The 22137-nt window shown below is 43.0% G+C and overlaps 1 protein-coding gene across 2 annotated transcripts in view; it reads right to left on the minus strand.

Moving 5' to 3' along the window:
- Window positions 1-2588: 2588 nt before the first annotated feature.
- PLCXD3 (phosphatidylinositol specific phospholipase C X domain containing 3) overlaps window positions 2589-22137 on the minus strand; it is a 959690-nt gene continuing 940141 nt past the window's right edge. The window contains exons 3-4 of one of the 2 annotated variants that reach the window (XM_069627200.1): window positions 11375-11455; window positions 2589-8559 (exon numbers count right to left, since the gene is read on the minus strand). In XM_069627200.1, the coding sequence (XP_069483301.1) occupies window positions 8403-8559; window positions 11375-11455 (238 nt within the window). In that variant the 3' untranslated portion in view covers window positions 2589-8402. The remainder of the gene's footprint in view (window positions 8560-11374; window positions 11456-22137) is intronic. The other variant, XM_069627201.1, reaches the window with a different exon arrangement.

Raw genomic sequence — 22137 nt, forward strand, 5'->3', positions numbered from 1 at the left:
GTGACTCTTCAATTTGAAGCGTGTTTTAATAGCAAGCCGTATTACCTTCAATATGTGGGTTTGTGTGTGCTGCATCTGAGCTTAGGAGAGGGAATAGGGAGAACGCTCCACCAAAGACCGAACTGCCCATAGGTTTAACTACCAATGAAGGATATCATTTGTTTCTGTAAGTAGTTTTATTAGCAAACTGTAATATTAATTGAGCTAAGAATTTATAAGCATAAATCACTAGGGATGTATATCAATGTTTGTAATCTATCTCTGTTAATTTGTTAATCAGTGATTTTCCAATACACTCATATGAGACACTACATGTGCTTAAACACAGCCACATGTATAGGCATCATGCATTTGCTTGCTACTTAGAGTGTGTTATCTCATTAATACATGACACCATCTTAGTTATATGACACTCACCATTACTAACTCTAGACAATCTTAAAGTGCCTGTGCATATGTGTGGTTTGCCGCCACACAATTTAAGAAGTGCCACAAACTATTAACATCAAAACAATCAAGCCACTGCTTCTGATCCCCTACCTCTGAACTGCCTTCTTGGATGGAAATCAAATCATGTCCACATAGATTAGAAACTAAATAGCCAGTTTTAGATAGTACTCTAGGAACAAGATCAATGTTTTACAATTAATCTTTCTTGAATGTATTGACAATCCTGTAGACCGAATAACAAATAGATGCACAATCGAGAGCCAATTGGCAACTGTGGGCATTTTCAATACTCACAAACCAAAAAGGAGATGGCAAATTCTCGCTTTCGATATCTTTATAAGCATTCCAGGCTACCTAAACCTCAACTATGGTATTGGTTAAGTGAACCTTCAAAAAGACTATTCTATTAATTGTGACTTCAATAACTACTGAACCTCATTAGTGCTTCTTTAGCCCTACTTCAGGATTCCTCCTCACTTGACAAGTAACTAGTAGAATGCCGAACATTAAACATGAATTGTGCATCTCCCTACCTTCTGCATGTTTGATGAAATGTAATCATGTTTGCAAAATAAGCACAAATCTGCAGCTAGGGTACTCTCGGCATTGCATTCTGGGTAGAAGATATTGCTCATCTTACAAAATATCCACCCTTCTTCTGGGTGCATAGAATAACTGCTTTAGATGAAAACATCATTGATCTACCCTGTCACATAGGTTCTTTTTGCCTTGAATTAAACAAATGGTGGAGTGACTTTAGCGAACCTATAGGTACTGATTGTCAAATAATCTCTTTTTTGACATTGGTTACTAGAGGTGTACGTTATTCATATTTGATGTAATCGATTATACCTAAAAGGTATCCATAAAGAAATGATCTGTAACTACTATGAGATGATTCAAGAAAGCTGCAGCTGATTTATTTAATTGATTTTTTATGATGCGCCTAGTACCTTACATGAGTTTGCTTTCTAAGCATGAATCGGGGATTTTAACCTGTGTTGCTCTGCGTGGTCTTGCTTCCAAGACCAGCGTGTTGCCCTTATGCTATCCTCCTAACAAAAAAGGCACACTTACAGTCACGGTTAGATATCTGACAGGTAGTAACTTGCTCTGTGGTTACTTACTCCATGTGACACAAAATACAAATTTAAATTTTACTAGCAATATCTCCTTCTTAGGACACACGCAGTACCTATTACCATGCACTTTAATTTACTTTCACACCACTCATGTAAGCATACACCTGGAACGTTTTGGTGTAAATTTGAAGTTTGTGAATACATATACATCTTTTGTGGGTCTGTACCAGCTGCTTATTCAAACACTTTTCTGACTTACCAAACACCACAACTCATGCCTCTGGGAAGACACACATTTGCTTGTATTTGTTTTTAGTTTTACGTTTTAGAAATGAGACTAGAAATCAAAATAAAATGATCGGATTGCATGAGTATTTGGAACTCCAGGGCTTATCCCATCTTCAGAACCTCTGGCTGATAGAATGTATAGCAGTGCCTCAAAAAGAAATCGTGTGAAACTGGAAATCTTAACACAGTTTGAAATAGAAGACTGTCTAACAGAATGTATAACATAGTGAACATGAGACAATGGTTTTTCACCTCCAAGATGATAAGAGATTCAGGGAACTTTCACAGAACTTTCTCCATTATATTTGAGAATTGTCCACTGCTATCAGGTTACATTAATATTCATGTAATGCATTACATGCGTTTCTATTGCGTTCTTACAAATGCATTCCTGGAATTTAGGAAATGTGTTGTTTCAGTGTAACCGTGTAACTACACTTTTAATTGTGTTTACACATTTGATTAGACTGTATATAGAGAAACATTTTTTCTTAATATTTTATGATAAAACGTGTGTTTGTGCCTGCTATTAACAACTATTTGTTGAAAGGGTGAAGCATTGATTTTTTCAATAACGCTTATTTTATACTATATGGAACACTTATGAAGACAGAGAACATGTCATCAGTGTTGTAATCGAAGTATGTTTGATGTCACATAAGATGCCCCTTATCATTTCTTTTTAAAAGTTTCTTTATATTGTGTATCTCTGCTGTACATGTTTTTTTTATAGTGTAGCACAATTCATAAATTACAGAAAACACAGAGGACATTTATTAACAATAATTTTATTTCTCCCACAGTTCATCAACAGTTAAGGCAAAGTCTTTTTAATCATTGTGTACCCACAGTCAATAAGAATCACATACCAACTTAGTAAAGAAGCAGGAGACTGAAACTGGACAAGCCTTTTTCGACAAGGCAACTCTTTAAAATGTGTGCAGCTCACAAACAGTTAATTACTTTATTTTGTAGAAGAAGTTACAGGACACAATTACTTTGCTATTGCTGCAGAGGACGTTTTCTTAGTTTGATTAAAGCCACATTCATGACAAATAAGACACAGTCAATGCAAATCACGTAATTAACCAATGCCTACAAGCTCAAAAAAGTATTACATACTGATATAATAGAATGTTTTCTTAAATACATTGAAACATCTGTTTTAGTACATGTGTATGGGTGAATCCCTTGTTTTGGCATTGCAAGTGTGCTAACATACACACTCCCAAAAGGAAAGGACAATTTGGGCTGCTCGTCAGCCGCAATAATACTAATTCATGAAGTCAATTTTACATGGTGTTCCTTTTCTTGACCCATATGGCTCCTCAGAAATCCATAATTCTTACACTCAATGTATAAACTAGACATAACACGTTTCGATTCAGAAGGCTTATTTGGATGCCATGAGAAACGATAAAAACATGGAAACTCAAACAACGGCTACGCTTCCTAAATGACGCCATGTCACTACTCTTTAAATGATCATCCCTGTTGAGTGCTACTTTCATGAGCTTTTGACTCTTGCGAAGGTGCACACAGGGCAAATTGGCAAAATGCGTATGGGGAACCATCTAGTGCCGCAACTGATCCTCTGCATCCACATATCATGCAGATTTGGCAGGATCGTGTATATTGAAGGAGAAGGCATGATCACTAGTAGCTCAAGTGTATTTACACATAGATGGAACGGTCTCCGATATTATTGATCTCCATTTCTCTATAAAAAAGGTCCATTAGCAGTGCATTCAGTGGCCACCCTTGTACCATCATCTGCATCAGCAAAAATTCTATGTATATAGCATGTATAATTGTCTCCAGAATATGTTCCAACATTCCGAGGGAGTTGTGGGGAGGGGGCTGGTATCACATTCAAGTAATATTGTTATACCCTCAATAAGAGTTGATCACAAAGGAAAAAATGCAATTCGCTTGCGTCATTTTTCTGCCAGAAAATGTCCACTCTTCCACTCGTCTGACATCTGTAATGTGTTGGAAAAGTAGGGCTTGTGCTCCCTCCTCCTTATAGCATTCTTTATACTGTCATGTATTAAACTATTCATCAGGCCCTATCTAGCGCCCTCCTGACACAGGGGCATAAACATGGACATGACTTGCATCAGAATACAAACGAATACAAATGAAACCCTGAAGAAGCAGGAACTTAATCATAGTTAAACATGCGTTGGCTGTACATTGTGAACCCTTATCCTCTAAATATTCCACTCCCTTCTGCACTTTTAAAATATATTTGGCTCCAACTGGGCATGAAATAAGTGTGAACCAAACAACATTGATGCACTATGTTGTTGATTTGTGGAAGATAATGCACTGGTGGAGTCACTAGAATGCTCTCTCATGTGTCTGTTTAACTGCACATGGAAGACCCAGGCAGCCCCCTTTTGAAGAGAGCAACAACTCTGAAGTACCCGCTGTTCTATACAAGTGACGCCATAGCAGGCATCCCTTGGGCTTCATGATCAGTGCCTCTTTAAGACTAACATTCTGGGTCATTCTTTTTGTCAAAACGTGTGTTAAATATTAGTGTTTGGTGAAGCATGGCAGACAGCTGATCAGTTTCTTGATGTATTTATTAATTATTTATGACAATGGAATCAACTCTAAAAAGCAGTGGGTGTCAATTGGCTGAACTCTTATCCTCTTTTGACTTAAATGTATTAAAACAACTCCCCCAGTTTCAGAAATAAAGGTCCTTTATGGTGGAAAAAAGTCACCTTTCCTCTGTGTGAGGTAATACAGAGCTCACTTGTTGTGCATGGATAGTTACATACACGCTCCCTGCAGGGCCTGCTCTAAATGATACATGTTGCTACACGAGCTGGTTGAATCCCCAAATATGCATCATACAAACAATACGGCCCTGTTTATTGCATGTGTTATCAGTGATGTGCATTGCTTTTGAGAAGCAAGTGTTGAATGTGTCACCCCTGGGAATGTACACATGTGGCAATAAGCTTTCACTGGTGTATGTAACACACTGAGGACGTGCTCCCCCCCCCCCCTCCCAGCAATGGATGCAGAGAGATCAAGAGCAGGCTAATACATACCGGAAATGTTGTGGGTGATAATTCAATGGTAGCATTGTTATCAGCATTCTCTTTTACCGTATGTTAAAGCGGGATTTCATAATGAAGTTATTCTTACATGGTACATGGATGTTTGCTATAGCCCTTTGAATGCCAATGTATGAAACATTTCATGATAGCTTCGTATTACTATGTGAGCTCATTTGTGTTTATACAAAACTAAATCAATCTCTAGAGGAAACCTATTACGTGTTTGCACTTATGGATACTACGCCACCTCCTACAGGGACAGTCACAATACTGAGAGAACGTCTGTAAGACATTTCGGGCAGAGTGTGAGTAGACCAGAGGAGGGTAGTTAAGCCTTATGTCACTTATGTAGGCAGGACCAGCTTTGCTATTGCACTCCGCACAGCACTCAGACAGAAGGGTGTAGCCACCTGCACGCCATCTGCCAACTTGTACTGTCAACAGGAGGATGCAGACATCATGTCTGTGCTTGTTCTGCGGCCACGGGTAGGGCACTGTGAGGGGGATACGGGAAACTGGGTCTTCGGGCGTGGGTGGCACCATGGACTTGTGAATTGCATGGTCATGATATCAGGGATTCTTGATGGTTAAGGCATGTGACTAGGAACATTACATTTGGGCATAACGCTACTGATGTCAACAAGTGAGCATAGGGATTTTGGAGCACTATTTGCAAGATTTGAATCACATGAATGTATGACATAGCCCTTTAAACACATCAGCGATTTTAAGGAAGGAAAGCTCTTAACAACAGGTGAACGGAAAAAGATATAGAATGACATGGGGGCGAAGTAAACAGGACCACATGTTAAAATGCGGCAGTACCTTAAAATGCCCATTTTGAGACGATAATAATTCCTCTTGGAGATGTGTGGCTTCCGGAAGGAAATTGACCTTAAAGCAATGGATAACCTACCACAGATGGAGCACTTTATCTCATATGGAAATCTACTTCTTAGTGCATGACAGGAATAGTGACATGCTGGTCCTTCTTTTATGATACTAGGATGATAATCGGTGACTCCTGCTAGTGTTACATTTTCTAACAGATGAGTTGTCAGTCACTTGGCTATTGACAGTTGGCTTTGCTGCAGTCTGCAATTTAGTGACCACAATGTAAGTTGGTCAGCAAGAATGAACTACTTCCAAATTACCTACGGTGAAATTAAATTCTGATGACGTCTACATCAAATACTGAAAAGGTTAGTTAAGTGACATGGCCATATCGCTGTAAACACTGAGATGGAGGTGTGCTTTTTTCACAGTAGCCTTTCTCACGGAACACATATATTAAATTAGCTAATTTTAATGTATTTCGAATTAGGTGGATGTCAACTACTCCAAGATTTCATACCCCATCCAGTACTGCATCGTGTGCCTCATTGCAAGTGCAATTGTGCACGTCATTAGCACAAAAGAAAACATTTTGCTAGTGCAAACAATGTATTGCTTCAATGCATTTTTAGATAAGGGCAATGTTGTCCCCAGTGTAAATAGTGCAAAAGTGGGCACAGTTGCACAGGGGCCGAATAGTGCACATTTGCACTCGTATAAAGATTATATAATGTGGAGATTCATGTCATCTCTTGAAGTAACATCACATTTTCTTCCGACACCTAAAAAAGGTCACCAAAGACCTCCCAGAGATACCGAGATTCGATGTGAATTCTGGGGGTGATGTATTTTACCATAAAAGAAGTTGGAAAATACTGTGGTACGATTAGTATTAGAGCTGATTTACATTCTTTCAGATGATAATATAAATCAGAGGTTCCTAATTAACATATAGGACTCGGGAGTTAATCCGACACACGAGACATAGTCTAGTGTGATGGAGAGACCTGAATAAAGACAGCACATAGTTTAGCATGTCTCATTAATTATCGGAATCCTGAATGAAAAAGAAACCTTAAACATCTCCTCTATCTCTTTAACCTCAATTGGCCTGGTCAGGTGACATTATTTGTCTAAAAGGCCATTTGGGTAATGCATACCATCCAGAGACTTTGAGAGCCCTGCAAATCACATGCTTCAACGCTAGCTAAGCAGACTCAAGCCTTCATACTTGAGTAGTTGATGGAGCGAGTAACATAGTGTTATGTAAAAATACATTGATTAACATAGTGCTTGCATATTCAGAGATCGAACTGCAATCGGATATCTCATCCTTTTGACGGATAATGAGAATAGATTGAATGCCACACACTAGCCACTATGAATGATATGGGAAATATACATAGTAAACGCTCAAACCTAACTGGTGCATCAGATTGGAGATTGGTCGCATGATTTGCATTGGTATCCAGAAGCATGTGAGCTTTAGAAGTTATGATTTTCAATGTGGAGAGGAGCAGCTGTATGATTCTCCACCAAAGCCATCATGGAATATCAATGGTACGGAGCAGGGTCTGCAGCAATCTGGTCTTCAATGGCAGTCAACAGACACCAATTTAAGAGTATCCTCTCAAAATGTGCATCAGATCAAGTTGCATACCAAATATGTAAATGTCAATTATTTTTTACATTCCTTTGCTTTTATGAATCTTGTGGGCCTCGCTGTGCAGAGTTCTGTAACAATGATTTGCAAAACTATTACTAGATTTTATTGTTCTGATAGTTACTTGTTCCAAAAGTAAACTTTGACTCTAGTTGGTGCCCATTTGCTATGTATTATTGACAAATATGGCAATCATGTCCTAATCAATAAAGTCTGATGTGGGAGTTTTAAGGCTGATGCAAAACCAATGCTTATGAAACCAAATACTGAGTGGGTGAGAAAGTGAGGGAGTGACTCAGTGAGTGAATGATCATTGGAGTGCAGGTGTGAGTGTCACAATTTTCGCAGGCAAATAAAATTGCAAAGCTCAACAAAATAATGGATCGTTGTCAAGGAAACACATGCAAAACACATTTTTCAGTGGGAGCTTTGAACATTCTTTGCTCCTTTGTGGTCACTAACTATGGAACTCTGAAAGCAGAAATGACTGGCTAGGCTTCCCCCCATACACAATGGTCTATGCTGAAGACAAGCTGGTGCACCCGCCGATCATGAGTTCTAACAGGGCATATGCTGTGCCAGCGGACTCCAGATAAACTCTACGGAAGCAGATACATTTGGCCTGAGAGATTGATTCTATCTTCCTCCATCTCAGGCCCACCTTCCGGGAGCTTCCTGCCCATGCAGAGCAAATGCCACAGTGTTGGCTTCTAAGAGGAAATCATCAAAGCTAAGGCTGGAATTGCTGCACTATTGTAAATGGCTTCATGGCAATGAGCATGTCTCTCTAACCATCAGGAAATATACTATCTAACTTTTGCTTTTCAAATGAGAAATTATAACTTAATAACCCGGAAAAGAAATACAGTCATGACAAATATGTTTGCCTTCCTCACCCGCTACTAGCCCTAAACACCACCGCGTTGTGGTGTTATAGGAAGATCTACGTGTCACTCTCTCAATTCAATAAATAGCTTTCTATACGTTATTGCCCCAAAACATATATTATCAAGTGGTGTTGGCCTCCCCTTCGTCCAAGAGATAGTTGAGCTTGATGACCGTGCTGATGAACTCGCCAAGTTCTACAAAATCAGCGGTGATAATATTGATGCCGCTTTCTCCTGGTTTCTGGGTCCGGACCCAATGCATCATCGCAGGAAGAGCCCTAGGAAGCAAGAAAAAGGGCAGTCATTCAAAAGGACATGGATTGAGATCCTTAAAACATACACATACAGGCGCGTTATAAATGATTTATTATATCATAAAACGAGGTAATGGTGAATTAACAATGGGTAGATATAGACCAACATAATATTACTTAAGTATTTAAGAAAGCATAGTTGGAATAGTGTGTACAATTTTTGTTCGCAATGATACAGAAAACATGAATTTTATAAATGGGCATTAGAGAACAGTTACTGTAATAGTAACAATAGGATTTAATATGGTTAAATAATAAGAAAAAGTTAAAAGGGCACATTTTCGAGTTTCTGTGTAATTACACAGTGGGGACCTGTTAGGTTTGCACTTTAGCGTAGACAGGTCCCAGTCATGTAATTTCTTTGAATGACAGAGTGCACAAGGGGTTGCAAAATGTGGCGAACATGCTTGTATATCACCCTTTTGCCCTCCACCATCCAAACTGAGTAAACACTGCCTGCCATGTATGCATGGCAGGCAGCGATTACAATGGATTCCTATGGAGTCCACCAGTTTTTGCATTTGCGCCAGAATAAAAACACATGCTGGTGCAAATTCTGGAGTATTTGTTTGGCAGAGAGGAAGGGGATGGCAGAATTGCAACTTAGGGTTACAGCCCTCCTTTCTGTCATACAAATGAATGAAATGAGGCGTGGCATGAATGAAATGCGCAAAAGACTTACACAGGGCTTTTATACCTTGCATTTAAATTACCCCCCCCACCCCCACCGAGCCCCACCACGTAGCAACATGAGCTTCAAAGTGTTTTTCTAAATTGGGATACAATTTGTATTACAAAGTTTTAAATCCTGTGCCACATTCACTTATTTACAAAGAATATTCGCGCAATGCAGAACTATGGTGGAAAACTCTCCCATGTCAGCACATCTGTGATTCTCAAATGGTTGCATACAGCAAGCTGCAGAGGCAACATGTAAGTCAACAATCGAATTCATGAATCCTGCAAACTTGCAAATACCTCATACCATGAGTATGCCCTGAAGTAGGTTGTCCCTGTAGAATCAAAATCTCAGAATTACAATAAAATCCTTTAAGAACCCATCCCCTATAATGCTCTTACCTCAATCCTAGGTGGGGCAAGCCGGGTACCAGCTGATCCCTGCGACTCCACCCATGTGCAGGACTAAGATTCAATCAGCCTACTGATTAATAATTATGCAAGAAAGGCATTGCATAGCAACATTTGCATAGATTCCATGTGGCCCCAGGTCAGGTGTGACTCCTTGAGCCAGTTATGTTTTACCCCCTCCATATTGGAGCTGTAGTTTCATGTTTACCATTGTAAGTATTGGGCTACATGTCAGAGAATGCACAACTAAAGACTCAAAGTGTCCAACGTGTGTTGGGACCTACTGGCAGCTACGCTTTGTGCTGGCGTACCCACAACACATGTCGCGTTTCTGAATGCAGGTCAAGAACTCACCTATCACAAACATTTCCCAGCCTCTTGGATTGTCAACCAAGCATTCTTCAGTCGCTTTCATATACGTGTTATCTACAATCTGCATAATGTTCCATGCAGAGTAATGCCCGAGCATGTTTAACTGGGTGCCTGCAGTGCACATCTTAAGTACTCCCTGCAAGACTCGGACCTTCAGTAAATTTTTTCAAGTATCAAGCATATCATTATTATTTGATTCCAGATGCTTTTCCTTTCCATACATTGGTGCATGAATCAGGTGACCTTTAAAAAGGATCCACAGACTAAATACTACGATCCACAATGATCTTGTTCTATCTGAAGCACTTCTACGCATAGCACCAGTTATTCAAGATGTCTATGGTCTGTATCACTGCCTACTGTGTCCTGAGTACCTGCACCTTTATTGTAACAAATGTCTCATCTGTAATATGTAAGAAATACTTTGTTTTGGAACTTTAACCTTGTAAGAAATGCACCCAGATGCCTCCCGGCCAGGCACACAATATAAATAAATAAACTAAACTACACAGTCAAATATTTATGCAGACAAACACTATTATCAAGATGTGTGGAAAGATAATTACATTAAAATATTGGGGAGAGGGATGCTCTAGATTTGAGGAAGCAGCACAGAGTGGAGAGAGGACCACTATCTTGAAGACCAATAACCAGGTTTGCAGAATTAAATAGGGCACAAATCTCCCTTATTTTTTTACAGGCCCATTATAATGTCACCATGGCAGAGACTCTGGGAACAAAAGGCACACAGTATTACAAAGATTATCACTAGAGGATTCTCCAACATTGGTGAATGGGTTTCTATAGCGTCCTTAATGTAACATCGGGTAAATGCTTCAAGAAGCCAACAGATGACAAATGGGAAATGAATAAATGGGCAATAGATTTTTATTCCTGGACACACCGGTTTCGTACATAGGCCATGGGCACTCGGGTGGTGCCACAGTATGCCAAACTGTTCATGGCACAACTAGAACATTGTTTCCTTGACACCCGTGACTGCAGGCCAATATATCCTCCTTATTTAAAACACTGGGGTACAGGAACGCTCAAGTTTTAACAGAAGATTCAATGCATTCCATAAAACCATCACCCTCAAACTCTCCTATTCTCATGTAAAAGGAGATTTCCTGGACACCACTATAATATTAAAGGATGGCCTGCTACAGAAGACAGTATTTCACTAAGCAAAAGACCGGGCAAGATTTTGAAGTGTGGCAGCTTCCACCCAGTGCACACAAAGCATGTCATAATATTCAGCCCGGCATTAAGGCACACCGAATATGCTCAGACACAAGGAACAGAGATAAAAACAGACCTGCTTCGAGATCTGGCTTCTAAACCATGGATACAAGTGCAGAAGTGTGACAGGGCAAAACGGATCCCCCACAGCAGCCTCCTGAAAAACAGCACAAAAAGGGAACACTAGTTGTCACATACAATCCAGAATATGCATCCCTCCGCAAGATTGCTCAGGAATGGCATCCTATTCTGCAACAATAGAAATGCCCCTCCTTGATTTCAGAGAGTCAGTCAGTTTCAAAGAAATGATGATAAGGAGCAAGATACGTCCACATCGAACAGAAAATAGAACAAAGCCAGGCAAAAATAACCTGCCTAACCTGTCCACATATCTACAATACAATCAACATACCCCACATGGGAGAGGATTACAAAATGACCACAGTTTTACATGTGCAATGTTGTGTATCGGATTAAGTGTATGATATGCCCCCTGGGGCCACTTTGATGGGTAAACAGGCTAGCAATTACATAAGTGGATGAATCTACACAGGCCAAATATTAGCAGGCGATTAGGACACGCCCATCAGTGAGCACTTATTGGAACCAAATCACGCCCTTTATTACTATACAATTGCAGCACTGAAAGGTAACTATAGGGCAGAAATGCATGAAAAACAAATGAATACAAATGCATGCAGATTTTCAATATACTGGAAAAGATATACCTGTTATTTCCTATAACATTTTATATGCCTCTATACAGACGGACACATCCTCAGCCCCATCTGCTTCTCTGGGGCAATGTTCTGTTGCTAGGTTCACTCCTACCCAAGCCCTCTAGTGCTATAAAAACCATGACCCGCAAGCTTCCCAGAGTGTTTTTTTCCAGATGTAATGAGGCACACCCTCATTACAGCATTATCTGTTTCATGCCAGCCTTCCCAAGCGAAAGGCCCAAAACAAGACTGATGTTTCCACCTCCTTATTTGTCTTCTAGAAGCACAAGTCCAACACATGGATAACTGTGCCACCATCAATCTGATGGAAACCGTTAGCAACAACATGAATAATTTTCTAAATGCAATTGTCAAACAAGTGACTGGTTGTGTTTCCTATCCAAAACTTAAATGTAGGAGGCCATGCCTTAATGCTAGTAAGATTGAGATTTTTCTGTGGTAGCCAAGATTGGCCCCTTCCCAAGGGCCCCCTCAACATCACCCTCAGCTTGCAGCAAATATGGATATTAGACACAGACTGATGGTAAATTAAGCTTCTTGTATTTGATAGCAAATACACAGCATACAGAGTGATCAGCCGATAAGCAGGAAGATACAGCAGGACAAGTGTCCAGGCAGTCAGGACACAGAGCACTTCCTGGACAGCCCTTAGAGCGCAGGTTATATAGCATATCCTATGCAATCAATAATATATTATAGCATTCGCACAATGGGGGGTGTTACTTGGCATGCCATTTGTTCTTAGGAACCAAGCTATGTGGATGCCTCCATGTTGGCTGACAATACAATAAAGTAGTTCCCAAGCACATTGTTGTTCATGGTGTATGAGCCTGGTGCCATAGGCACCAGGACTGGCCCCATGAGGGCTTTTGAAGAGGATGCCAGGCCCTAGAGGCCCGAGTCCTGACTCCACCTGGCCAATGGGTTTGCCAGAGGGGGTTTTGGGCAAGGGTCATGACAGCATTCCCCCCTAAGGCCCCTCCCATGGTGTTCCTTCCATCTGGCCCAGGTTTGGTTGGGAAGTTCCGATGAAATTTCCTGATTAGACGTGGTGTGTGGATATTCTCACTGGGCTCCCTGGATCTATCTTATGGTCCAAATACTTTCCAATCGACGAGATAATATAGCTTGGTCCTGGAGTATTTAGAGTCCAAGATATCTTTGACTTCAAATTCTGGTTCTCCGTCAACAAGTGTGGGGTTAGGTGGTGTCCCAATCCGTGTGCCGGGTTGCATTGGTTTCAGGAGGGACACATGGAAAACCGGGTGGATGTGTAGATTAGGTGGTAAATCCAGTTTCATGGCTGCTGGGTTGATAATTAATGGTATAGGGTCCTAAGAATCTGGGATGAAAGGTCCGGGTTCCCTTGATGGGTACGAATTTAGTGGCTAACCAAACTTTGTCTCCTACTTGATAATCAGGGGCCTTTTTCCGGTGTTGGTCGGCGAATCTCTTGTGTTCTTTCTTTGGCATGAATAAGGTATTCCTTTGCCCTTTTGAAAGCCTGAGTAATGGTTGTGTGTAGAGTCTTTACCGCTGGCATTTCCAAGCTGGCTGGAAGGTCTAGTTCAGAGGTACGTGGATGTCTGCCATGAAGGGTATAGAAGGGTGTTTGTCCCGTGCTTGAATGCAAAGAATTGTTATATGCATATTCGGCTATCCATAGTAGGTCTTTCCAATTCCTTTGTTTGTGTGGCAGTATGCACCGTAAATATTGCTCGAGTGTCTGATTGGTTCTCTCAGTTTGGCCGTCCGTTTGGGGATGGTGACTGGTAGATAGCCGAACATCGATCTGCGCCATTGAACAGCATTTTTTCCAACAAACTGGCTGCCTCGATCAGAGACCAGAACCGAAGGGAAGCCATGTAGCTTAACCACGCCCTCCAGGAACACTTTTGCTAAAGTGGCTGCGTCTGGGAGGCCTTTGTGAGGAATAAAATGGGCCATCTTCGAGAATAAGTCCACAACTACAAGGATGGTGTAAACCCTTGGCTTGGAGGTAGATCAGTTATGAAGTCAAGGGAAAGGGTGTGCCATGGAACTGGAGGAATGTCCAATGGTTGTAGGAGACCAGATGGTTTTTGTTTCTGTGATTTATTTTGTGCGCAGACACCGCAGGACTGAATATACTGAATGATGTCCTTACGCCAGGTAGGCCACCAAAAGTTCTATTTCACCTTAGCTATGGTTTTGGCGATCCCAGGATGCCCTTCGATCAGTGAATCGTGATAGTTTGAAATAATATGCTATTGTAATTCCTTCTAGGGTACATATAGGCGATCCCTAAAAAAGGGTAGGTGGTCCTTGATGTTATATTGTTCTCCTTGAGTTTGCCATGCGAGGTAGGCATCAGGATTCATTGTCCGTTGGATTTCTTTTCATAGTTCTGCTTGTGTTAAGGCTGTCGTGATACCCAAGAGTCTGTCTTCAGGTATAATAGGTACTGGGTCTGGAGTTGTATGTACTATTTCATCTATGCACATGCGAGATAAGGCATCCGCCTTTCCGTTTCTGACCCCTGGTCAAAATGTGATTACATAATCATATTCGGCAAAGAAAAGGGCCCACCGTAATTGGAGCGAAGACTGGGCCTTGGCTGTTTTGAGATATTGCAGGTCTCGGTGGTCTGTGATGATTGTAATGGTGTGTCTGGTCCCCAGAAGGTAGTGCCTCCAGGCTTTAAAGGCGGATTTGATAGCCAGGAGTTCCTTGTCTGTGATGGCATAATTAATCTCTGGAGTTGAGAACTTTTTCAACCAGAAGGCCACAGGATGTAGCTGGCTGGTTTCCAGGTCTCTCTGTGAAAGGACAGCCCCCATTGTGCATCAGTTTCAACAACATAAGGGAGGTCTGGACGAGGATGTTGCAGGATTGGAGCGGAGGTAAACCTTTGTTTAAGTTCCTGAAAGGCTTCTTCTGCTTCTTTGGTCCAAGCAAACTTTTTTTTTTTTCGTGATAGTTCTGTGATTGGGTGCACAACCTGAGAGAAGTGTGGGATCAACCGGCGGTAGAAGTTCGCAACGCCCAGCATGCTTTGTACCCCTTTCAGAGACGTCGGTGAAGGCCATTTCAGAATGGCATCTACCTTTCGCACGTCCATTCTGATGCCTCCTGGAGTAAGGGTAAAACCAAAAAATTCTACTTCGGTGACTTGAAAAAAGCATTTTCAAGCTTTGCAAACAAGTGATGTTGACGGAGATTGGTGAGGACTGAATGAACGTGCCTGACATGATCTTGTTCCGAGTCTGAGTATACTAAGATGTCGTCTATGTACACTAAGGCACACACATCAATTAACTCCCTTAATACGTCATTCATGAAATATTGGAATGCCGCAGGAGCGTTGCATAACCCGAAGGGCATGACTTGATAGTCAAACAAGCCGTACTTAGTACGGAAGGCGGTTTTCCATTCATCTCCTTTTCTGACTCGGACCAGGTGGTACGCTCTTCGAAGGTCCAATTTGGTATAAATCTGGGCATCTTTAACTTGGTCTCGCATCTCAGGGATCAGTGGCAAGGGGTAGCGGTTCTTTACGGTGATCTGGTTCAATGTGCAGTAGTCAATACAGGTTCTCAAGTCTCCTTCCTTTTTCGGTACAAAGAACAAAGTACTGGCTGCGGGGGACTTCGAAGGACGGATAAATCCGTTTGCAAGGTACTGGTCTAAATAGGATTTCAAATGAAGGTTTTCTGGTTCTGTGAGAGCGTAGATCCTGCCGCAAGGGATTTGTGCACCAGGAACAAGGTCGATCTGACAGTCATAGGGCCTCTGCGGCGGCAATGTATTGGCTTGGTCCTTTCGGAAAACATCCTGGAAATCATGGTATTCACTTGGCAAGGTATTAGTTGCTCCCAGGGTTGATACTGTCGCTCCAGGATAGGGATACAGACGTCGGGTTTCTCCTCTTGGTAATAGCAGGCATGGGAGCAGTCACCGGGGAAGGTTCATTTTCGTGCCCGCCAGTCTATCAAATGGTTGTGAGCAACCAACCATGGCATCCCTAGTATTAGCCTGAACTGAGGTGCCTTTATTAGATCGAATGAAATAGACTCCGATGTCCGTCCTGACAAAGCAAGGTTACACCTGGCTGTGCACTGGGTTACTGGTCCGGAAGCGATTTCTGTCCCATCCACGGTGGTTACCTTGTCCATAGTTGGCTTAGAACACAAAGGAAGCCCCATTTCTGCTGCCGGTTCTTGATCAATATAATTTCCAACTGTTCTGCTATCGATGCTTCAACGGCATGCATTCTTGACAACTGTTGGTGATTAATTAAGATCACTGGTATTGCAAAGTGCGAGGTCCGCAACTCTTTCTTCTCACTCGTCAAACTGACCTCTACGTTTGTCGAGCTTGGTATTTTCCCGATTCCGTAGCTTCATCCTTCTCTGTGGCCCCGACAGTTCTTCTTGGGGGTTTTACTGGACAGTCCTTTAGGAAATTTCCTGGTTTCCCTCAATACAAACAAAGCTGTTGTTGTGTTCTTTTGTCCCGCTCTTGTTTTGTTAATGGAGGCCGTATCCCTCCAATCTGCAAGGGTTCTACAGCATTTTCAGGTGCACGGGTGTGTTTTCCCTTGGTCGAACATACACGGTCCGAGGGTCTGTCTTAGACCGGTCTGCCTTTCGTTCCTGACACTGGTGGTCTAGCTGCACAACGAGATTTATGTATTCTGCACAGTCTCTGGGTGGATCAACCACCTGGGCTAAGACGTCCTTTAATTCGCCTTGTAAGCCTCGATGGAATAACGTGGTTCTTTTGTTTTCTGGCCACCTAGCTTCGGCAACCAGTCTGTTGAAGGTAGCAATGTACGTTAACAAGTCCTGATTCCCCTGTTGGACGGACAAGAGTTCATTGTCTACTGCTTGTTCCTGGGTATGGCGAGCAAAAAGTTTTTCCATTTCTCTCTGGAACCCCCCAAAGTCATGTAATAGAGGATCGTCATGGGTTACCAACGGCACCGACCAATCTGCTGCACTACCACGCAGGTATGATAAGACAAAAGCTACCCAAGCTTGGACGTTTGGAAATGCTCCAGGCCTACAAAGAAAATGAAGGCGGCACTGATTGATGAATGCTGCATACTTCTGTGGGTCGCCTGAGAACCTTTCTGGTGGTGCCAGGGGCACTGTTCCTGGTAACGTGATCTGTACCAGAGTGGGTGGTATGGCGGGGTTTTGCATCGTTGGATTGCTTCCAGGTAGAGGCGCCTGTCCTGCCTGTGATTGCAAGTATTGCAATATACTTGTAGGTAGCAAACAGAGAAAATGTCTGACGTGTTACTGAGTCTTGGTCAGAGGGAGAGGGAAAATGTATGAGAGAGGAGAGCCTAATGTAGCATACGAGAGCAAAGCACAGCATACCATAGCATAGCATAGCACCACATAGCATAGCCTAACAAAGTATAGCATAACATTCTGCCATATCAACCCCCCATGTGGTCATCCCTGAGACAGGACATAGACCACAGGGAGCAGGATTGGGGCATAGCATCAATCAAAGATGCTCAGGTACACGGGTGACCTAGGGATAAGGTGGATAGGCACAGGGGTTGTCACAGAAAGGATGCTTCTTTAGAGAAATCAATCTTCGGCATCAAGGTCCCAGTTCAAAAATGTATACCATTCCAAACACATCTTTCATTTCCTGTTCATTGGAAGTAGCAGTGCCTCTATCTCGAGTGGCAGCAGCCTGACCTTGGCGGCCAAGTGAGACACCTGTTTAGCACAGCATGACAGAAAGCAGCGAATAAGAAAAACTATCATTAATGCCATGTAGAATGGAAGAGCCCAGTGAACCAAAAGTGTTTTGAATCCAAGTTAACGATAAGCCGGCATAATCTTTGTTTATACCGTGTAATATTGTACCAACCCATTGGCTGTGTTTTATGACATCCTCCACCTGGGAGGAGTTATCCGGTACCCAGGTGCAGCATTCTTGTCCTATAATTTTACATGTTCCCCCCTGGGCAGCTAGTAAATAATTGAGCGCCATTCTATTCTGGAGAACAACAGTTCTGAGTGCAACTTGTTCGCTTTTAATTATCTGTATTTCTTTGGCGGTGTTGGTGGCTACCTATACAAGGAGGAGTAATAAGGCATGAAGATCGGCCCTGTTGGTTGTAGTGCCAATGCTGGGGATCAGGAACCCTATGAGGCCTTTGAACTACGTTCAGGCATCACGTTTGGACCATCGGGTGTGTAGTGAGTTTTTGGAATAAAAGAAACACAGTGAATTGTTGGGCAAATTATCCCAATGGTGCAATGACCAGTCCAGTAAGCAAGCCCCACAAAGGAAATATAACACTCTGTGGGGGTAGAGGCTCTGGCAGTGCTATCACTATGAAATTGTCCTATCTTATTGACAGCTGTGTCGTTAGAGGTGGTGGTAGTAGTAACACTTCTCTTAATGACATAGGTTGATGGTGGGGTAAAGTATTTGCATAGCTGGGGTAAAGGAATCCCTGGGGAAAGGGATGGGCCATATTGGGACAAGAAGTGTCATTGATCAGGAGGTCATAACACCATTCAGCAAGATTGAAAGGGACAGGGATGAAGGGATTCCCCACACTGGTGTACATAGGAGTGTGGGAGCATATATAGCAATCAGCGGCATTCATTAGGTCAGCGTAGGCCCAAGAAAAGTTCAGGAAGGTGTTGATGTCTGGGTGTAGGATGGTGGGTGTAGGGTGAGGCAGAGCAAATACCAGTTTAAGGAACAGCAACATGTTGTAAACAATTCATATTCAATAATGCAATAGCAGCGTTATTCCTAGCTTTAGCAGTTCAACCCTAAGTAGATCATGGCCTTATGCTCAAAATTTCCAAGAGTATCAGGCATTACAGGACCCGGTAGACAGGAGAGATGGTCCTGCAAAATTTGGGCACATTGAGTTGGCTACCAAAATCCCGTTGGTCTGGTGTACTTATGCACCTACACTCCAGGTGTACAGCGTTATTATAGCTGCTAGGTGACAAAAAGCCTTAAGAGCAATGAGCCACCCGTAGGAGACAAGTGTAGCAAACATTTGAGAGTGATGGTTCACCTGAAGATGTCAGGCAAGATGGTGGCCATACTCCTCAAGTTGTACCTCGGGACAGGTAATGGAACTTTGTCGTTGAGGAGTGCTGGATGTAGAGTCACCGGGTTTCAGCTGCCTTGCACCCCCGCAGATTGCAGCTTTGCTATGTCTTTGATGCTGGTGGATGGCGGGTTGTCTTTGTCCTGTTCCTCTTGCTGTTTTTATTTTTTGATTGGAGGTGCTGTTTTCACACACTGGCTGGCGTGGACCCAGGAGTCATGGCCTCTACAGAATACTGCGGTGTGGGTTGTCATCAGGATATGGAAAGTACCTTTCCAGCGAGCTTACAGGGACGATTGTCAATGATGCACTTTCAGGACCACCCAGTCTCCCAGCAGGAGGGTGTGGCACAGCATTTCAGGCGGTCGAGGCAGAGCTTCTTGGATTTGTTGGAAGTGAGAACTGACAACGCACATTATTCTTTTGCAATATGACACAACAAGATCACTATTCAATTGTAAGTCACAGAGTTCAGGGGAAGGTGGTGTAGGAACTAGCATTCTCATGGATCTCCCCATGACTATCTCATTGGGGAGATGCTGTATACTCTATTTACAGAGTTTTTAAGGTCCATGAGAACAAGAGGGAGGGCATCAGGTCACTTTATGCTGGTTTCCTGGCAGACCTTCGCAAGGCCGAGCTTCACGTCAAATTTTCGGCATTCCACTGCCCCTGCCGATTGTGGATGCTGTATACTCTATTTACAGAGTTTTTAAGGTCCATGAGAACAAGAGGGAGGGCATCAGGTCACTTTAGGCTGGTTTCCTGGCAGACCTTCGCAAGGCCGAGCTTCACGTCAAATTTTCGGCATTCCACTGCCCCTGCCGATTGTGGGTGAAAACTAAAATGTAAGTGCTGAAGGATCCGCAAGGTACTGCAAATGTTTGTACAATCTGTCCAGTGAAATGGGTGCCTCTGTCAGAGTTTATGGTAACTGGAAGGCCAAAACGTGGAATGAACTCTTTGAGCAGCTTCTTCGCCACGGTAATGGCATTAGCATATTTACAGGGGTAGGTCTCAGTCCATCCAGAAAATGTATCAATGATGACCAGGACGCACTCAAAGGAGGAACACTTCAGTATGCTAATGAACTCTATTTGGAGATTCATGAAGTGGCCATAAGGTACTTCATATGCCCCTGGAGTGGTTTCCACAGGCTTTCCAGGGTTGAACTTGAGACATGTTGGACAGTGCGCACAGTATTTCTGAGCAATGGAGGGAAACTGAGGTGCAAACATCTCTGGAACACTGAGGTCATCTATCCCTTGCTTGAATGGGACAGAGTGAGCAACAAGTGCAAGATACGGCAAAAGAGATAGTGGGGCCATTAATCGGCCTGTGAAATCATGCAATAGGCGATCGGAGCAACAAATAAATTTGTTATTTTTTCAGCCCTATTTCTCGGTTTGGGGCTGCATCTTGGAGATCCACCAGGACAGAAAGAGATGCTAGGGGGTCCTCAAATGAGAAGAGAAACAGCAGCGCATAATTAGAAGCATGGGGGCCATAGAGGGTTGCATTTTTGCATGGCCGTTAGCCAGTACGTTAGCCTGCGAGGTGCTGTCTGAAAGTCGAGTGTGGGCTTTGCATTTCACAATTGCCAACTTGGTGGGTAGCAGGATCGCACTAAGCAGGGCTTCCACATAGGGTGCATTGAGAATGGGAGTACCTTGTGCATTGAGGTACCCTTTCCAGAAGGTCCCATAGTCGTATGCGATACCAAAAGCATAACGTGAAATCAGTGTATATATTGGCTGTGCGTTCTGTGGCGATCGTGTAAGCCTCTGTGAGGGCAATGAGTTCAGCAAATTGTGCTGATCGTACTGATGGGAGATGAAAAGCTTCAAATACTTCAAAGGAAGTGCAAACAGCAAAACCTGCATGGAGACTACCTGTTCAATCTCTAAGACAAGACCTGTCAACAAAGAGAATGAGGTCTGCATTGGGAAGAGGGATATCCTTGAAGTTGTTTCTTGGTGATGATACAATGTCAACCGCTGCAAGGCAGTCATACGGGTGACTGCCATCACGTGTGGGAAGGAGAGAGGCAGGGTTAGGTGGGGGGCATCTGATGAGAGGGAGGTTGGTGGCAGAGAGGAGTTTTTCATATTTGGTGTGATGTGCAGCAAATAGGGGTTGTGTTTTACCCCTGAGGAAGAGTGCTAATACAGAGGGCCTCATCACGAGTTGGGCGCTAATCCCGGCGGTATTACCACTAGGGCTATTAGCCCTACCGCCAAACCCCCGAGCACTATTAGTGTCAGATCACAAGTTTGGCAGAACAGTAAGTCCCCATTCCCCATTGGGCCCATTCAGGAATTTCCCATTCCCCATTGGGCCCAATGGGGAATGTTCGGCACTATTACCACCAGCGGTATTACCGCCGGCAGTAATAGTGCCGAAAATCAGCAATATTGCTGCAGATTTGCCCCCAGCTCAGAGCTGGGGGTAAATCCGCCAAGCCCGTGATGTGGCGGACCCTTAAATGTGGCAGAAATATTGTTACCACCACATTTCAGGGTTACCATCAAACTCGTGATGAGGGCCAGTCTGGTACTGCTACATTTATGTGGTGTGCTATGGTGATGTCAGCTTTGTAAGAAGAAGGGCAGTGGCAGCTACATTTGGGAAACATGGAAGCAATAAGGTCTAACTGTGAGCTAAAACAGGCTACAGGGCGTTGTAGGTCCCTATGCTTCTGTGTGGGCATACCCCTCTTTCTCATCGCAGAACAGGTTGATTGATTTAGATTAGTCAGGAAGGGAAAGGGCAGGAGCAATGGAGAGGGCTATCTTGAACTTGGCAAAGGCTGTGGAAGCATCAGGAGACCATGCAAGTGTGTCAGGCTGGGAGTCATGTAGCATCTTTTGCATAGGTGCAACCGTGCAGGCATAATTAAGGATCATGGGGCGACAAACATTGCTCATTCCTATTGTTAGATGCAGGACATTCAAGAGGTGCAAGGCACCTAGCGCTGTGGGAAAAGTTGTGTCCTAGGTAACAGACAGTGGGTAG

Source organism: Ambystoma mexicanum, chromosome 6p (genome assembly GCF_040938575.1).
Source record: "Ambystoma mexicanum isolate Mex_15411 chromosome 6p, UKY_AmexF1_1, whole genome shotgun sequence".
In the NCBI taxonomy this organism is placed as follows: Eukaryota; Metazoa; Chordata; class Amphibia; order Caudata; family Ambystomatidae; genus Ambystoma; species Ambystoma mexicanum.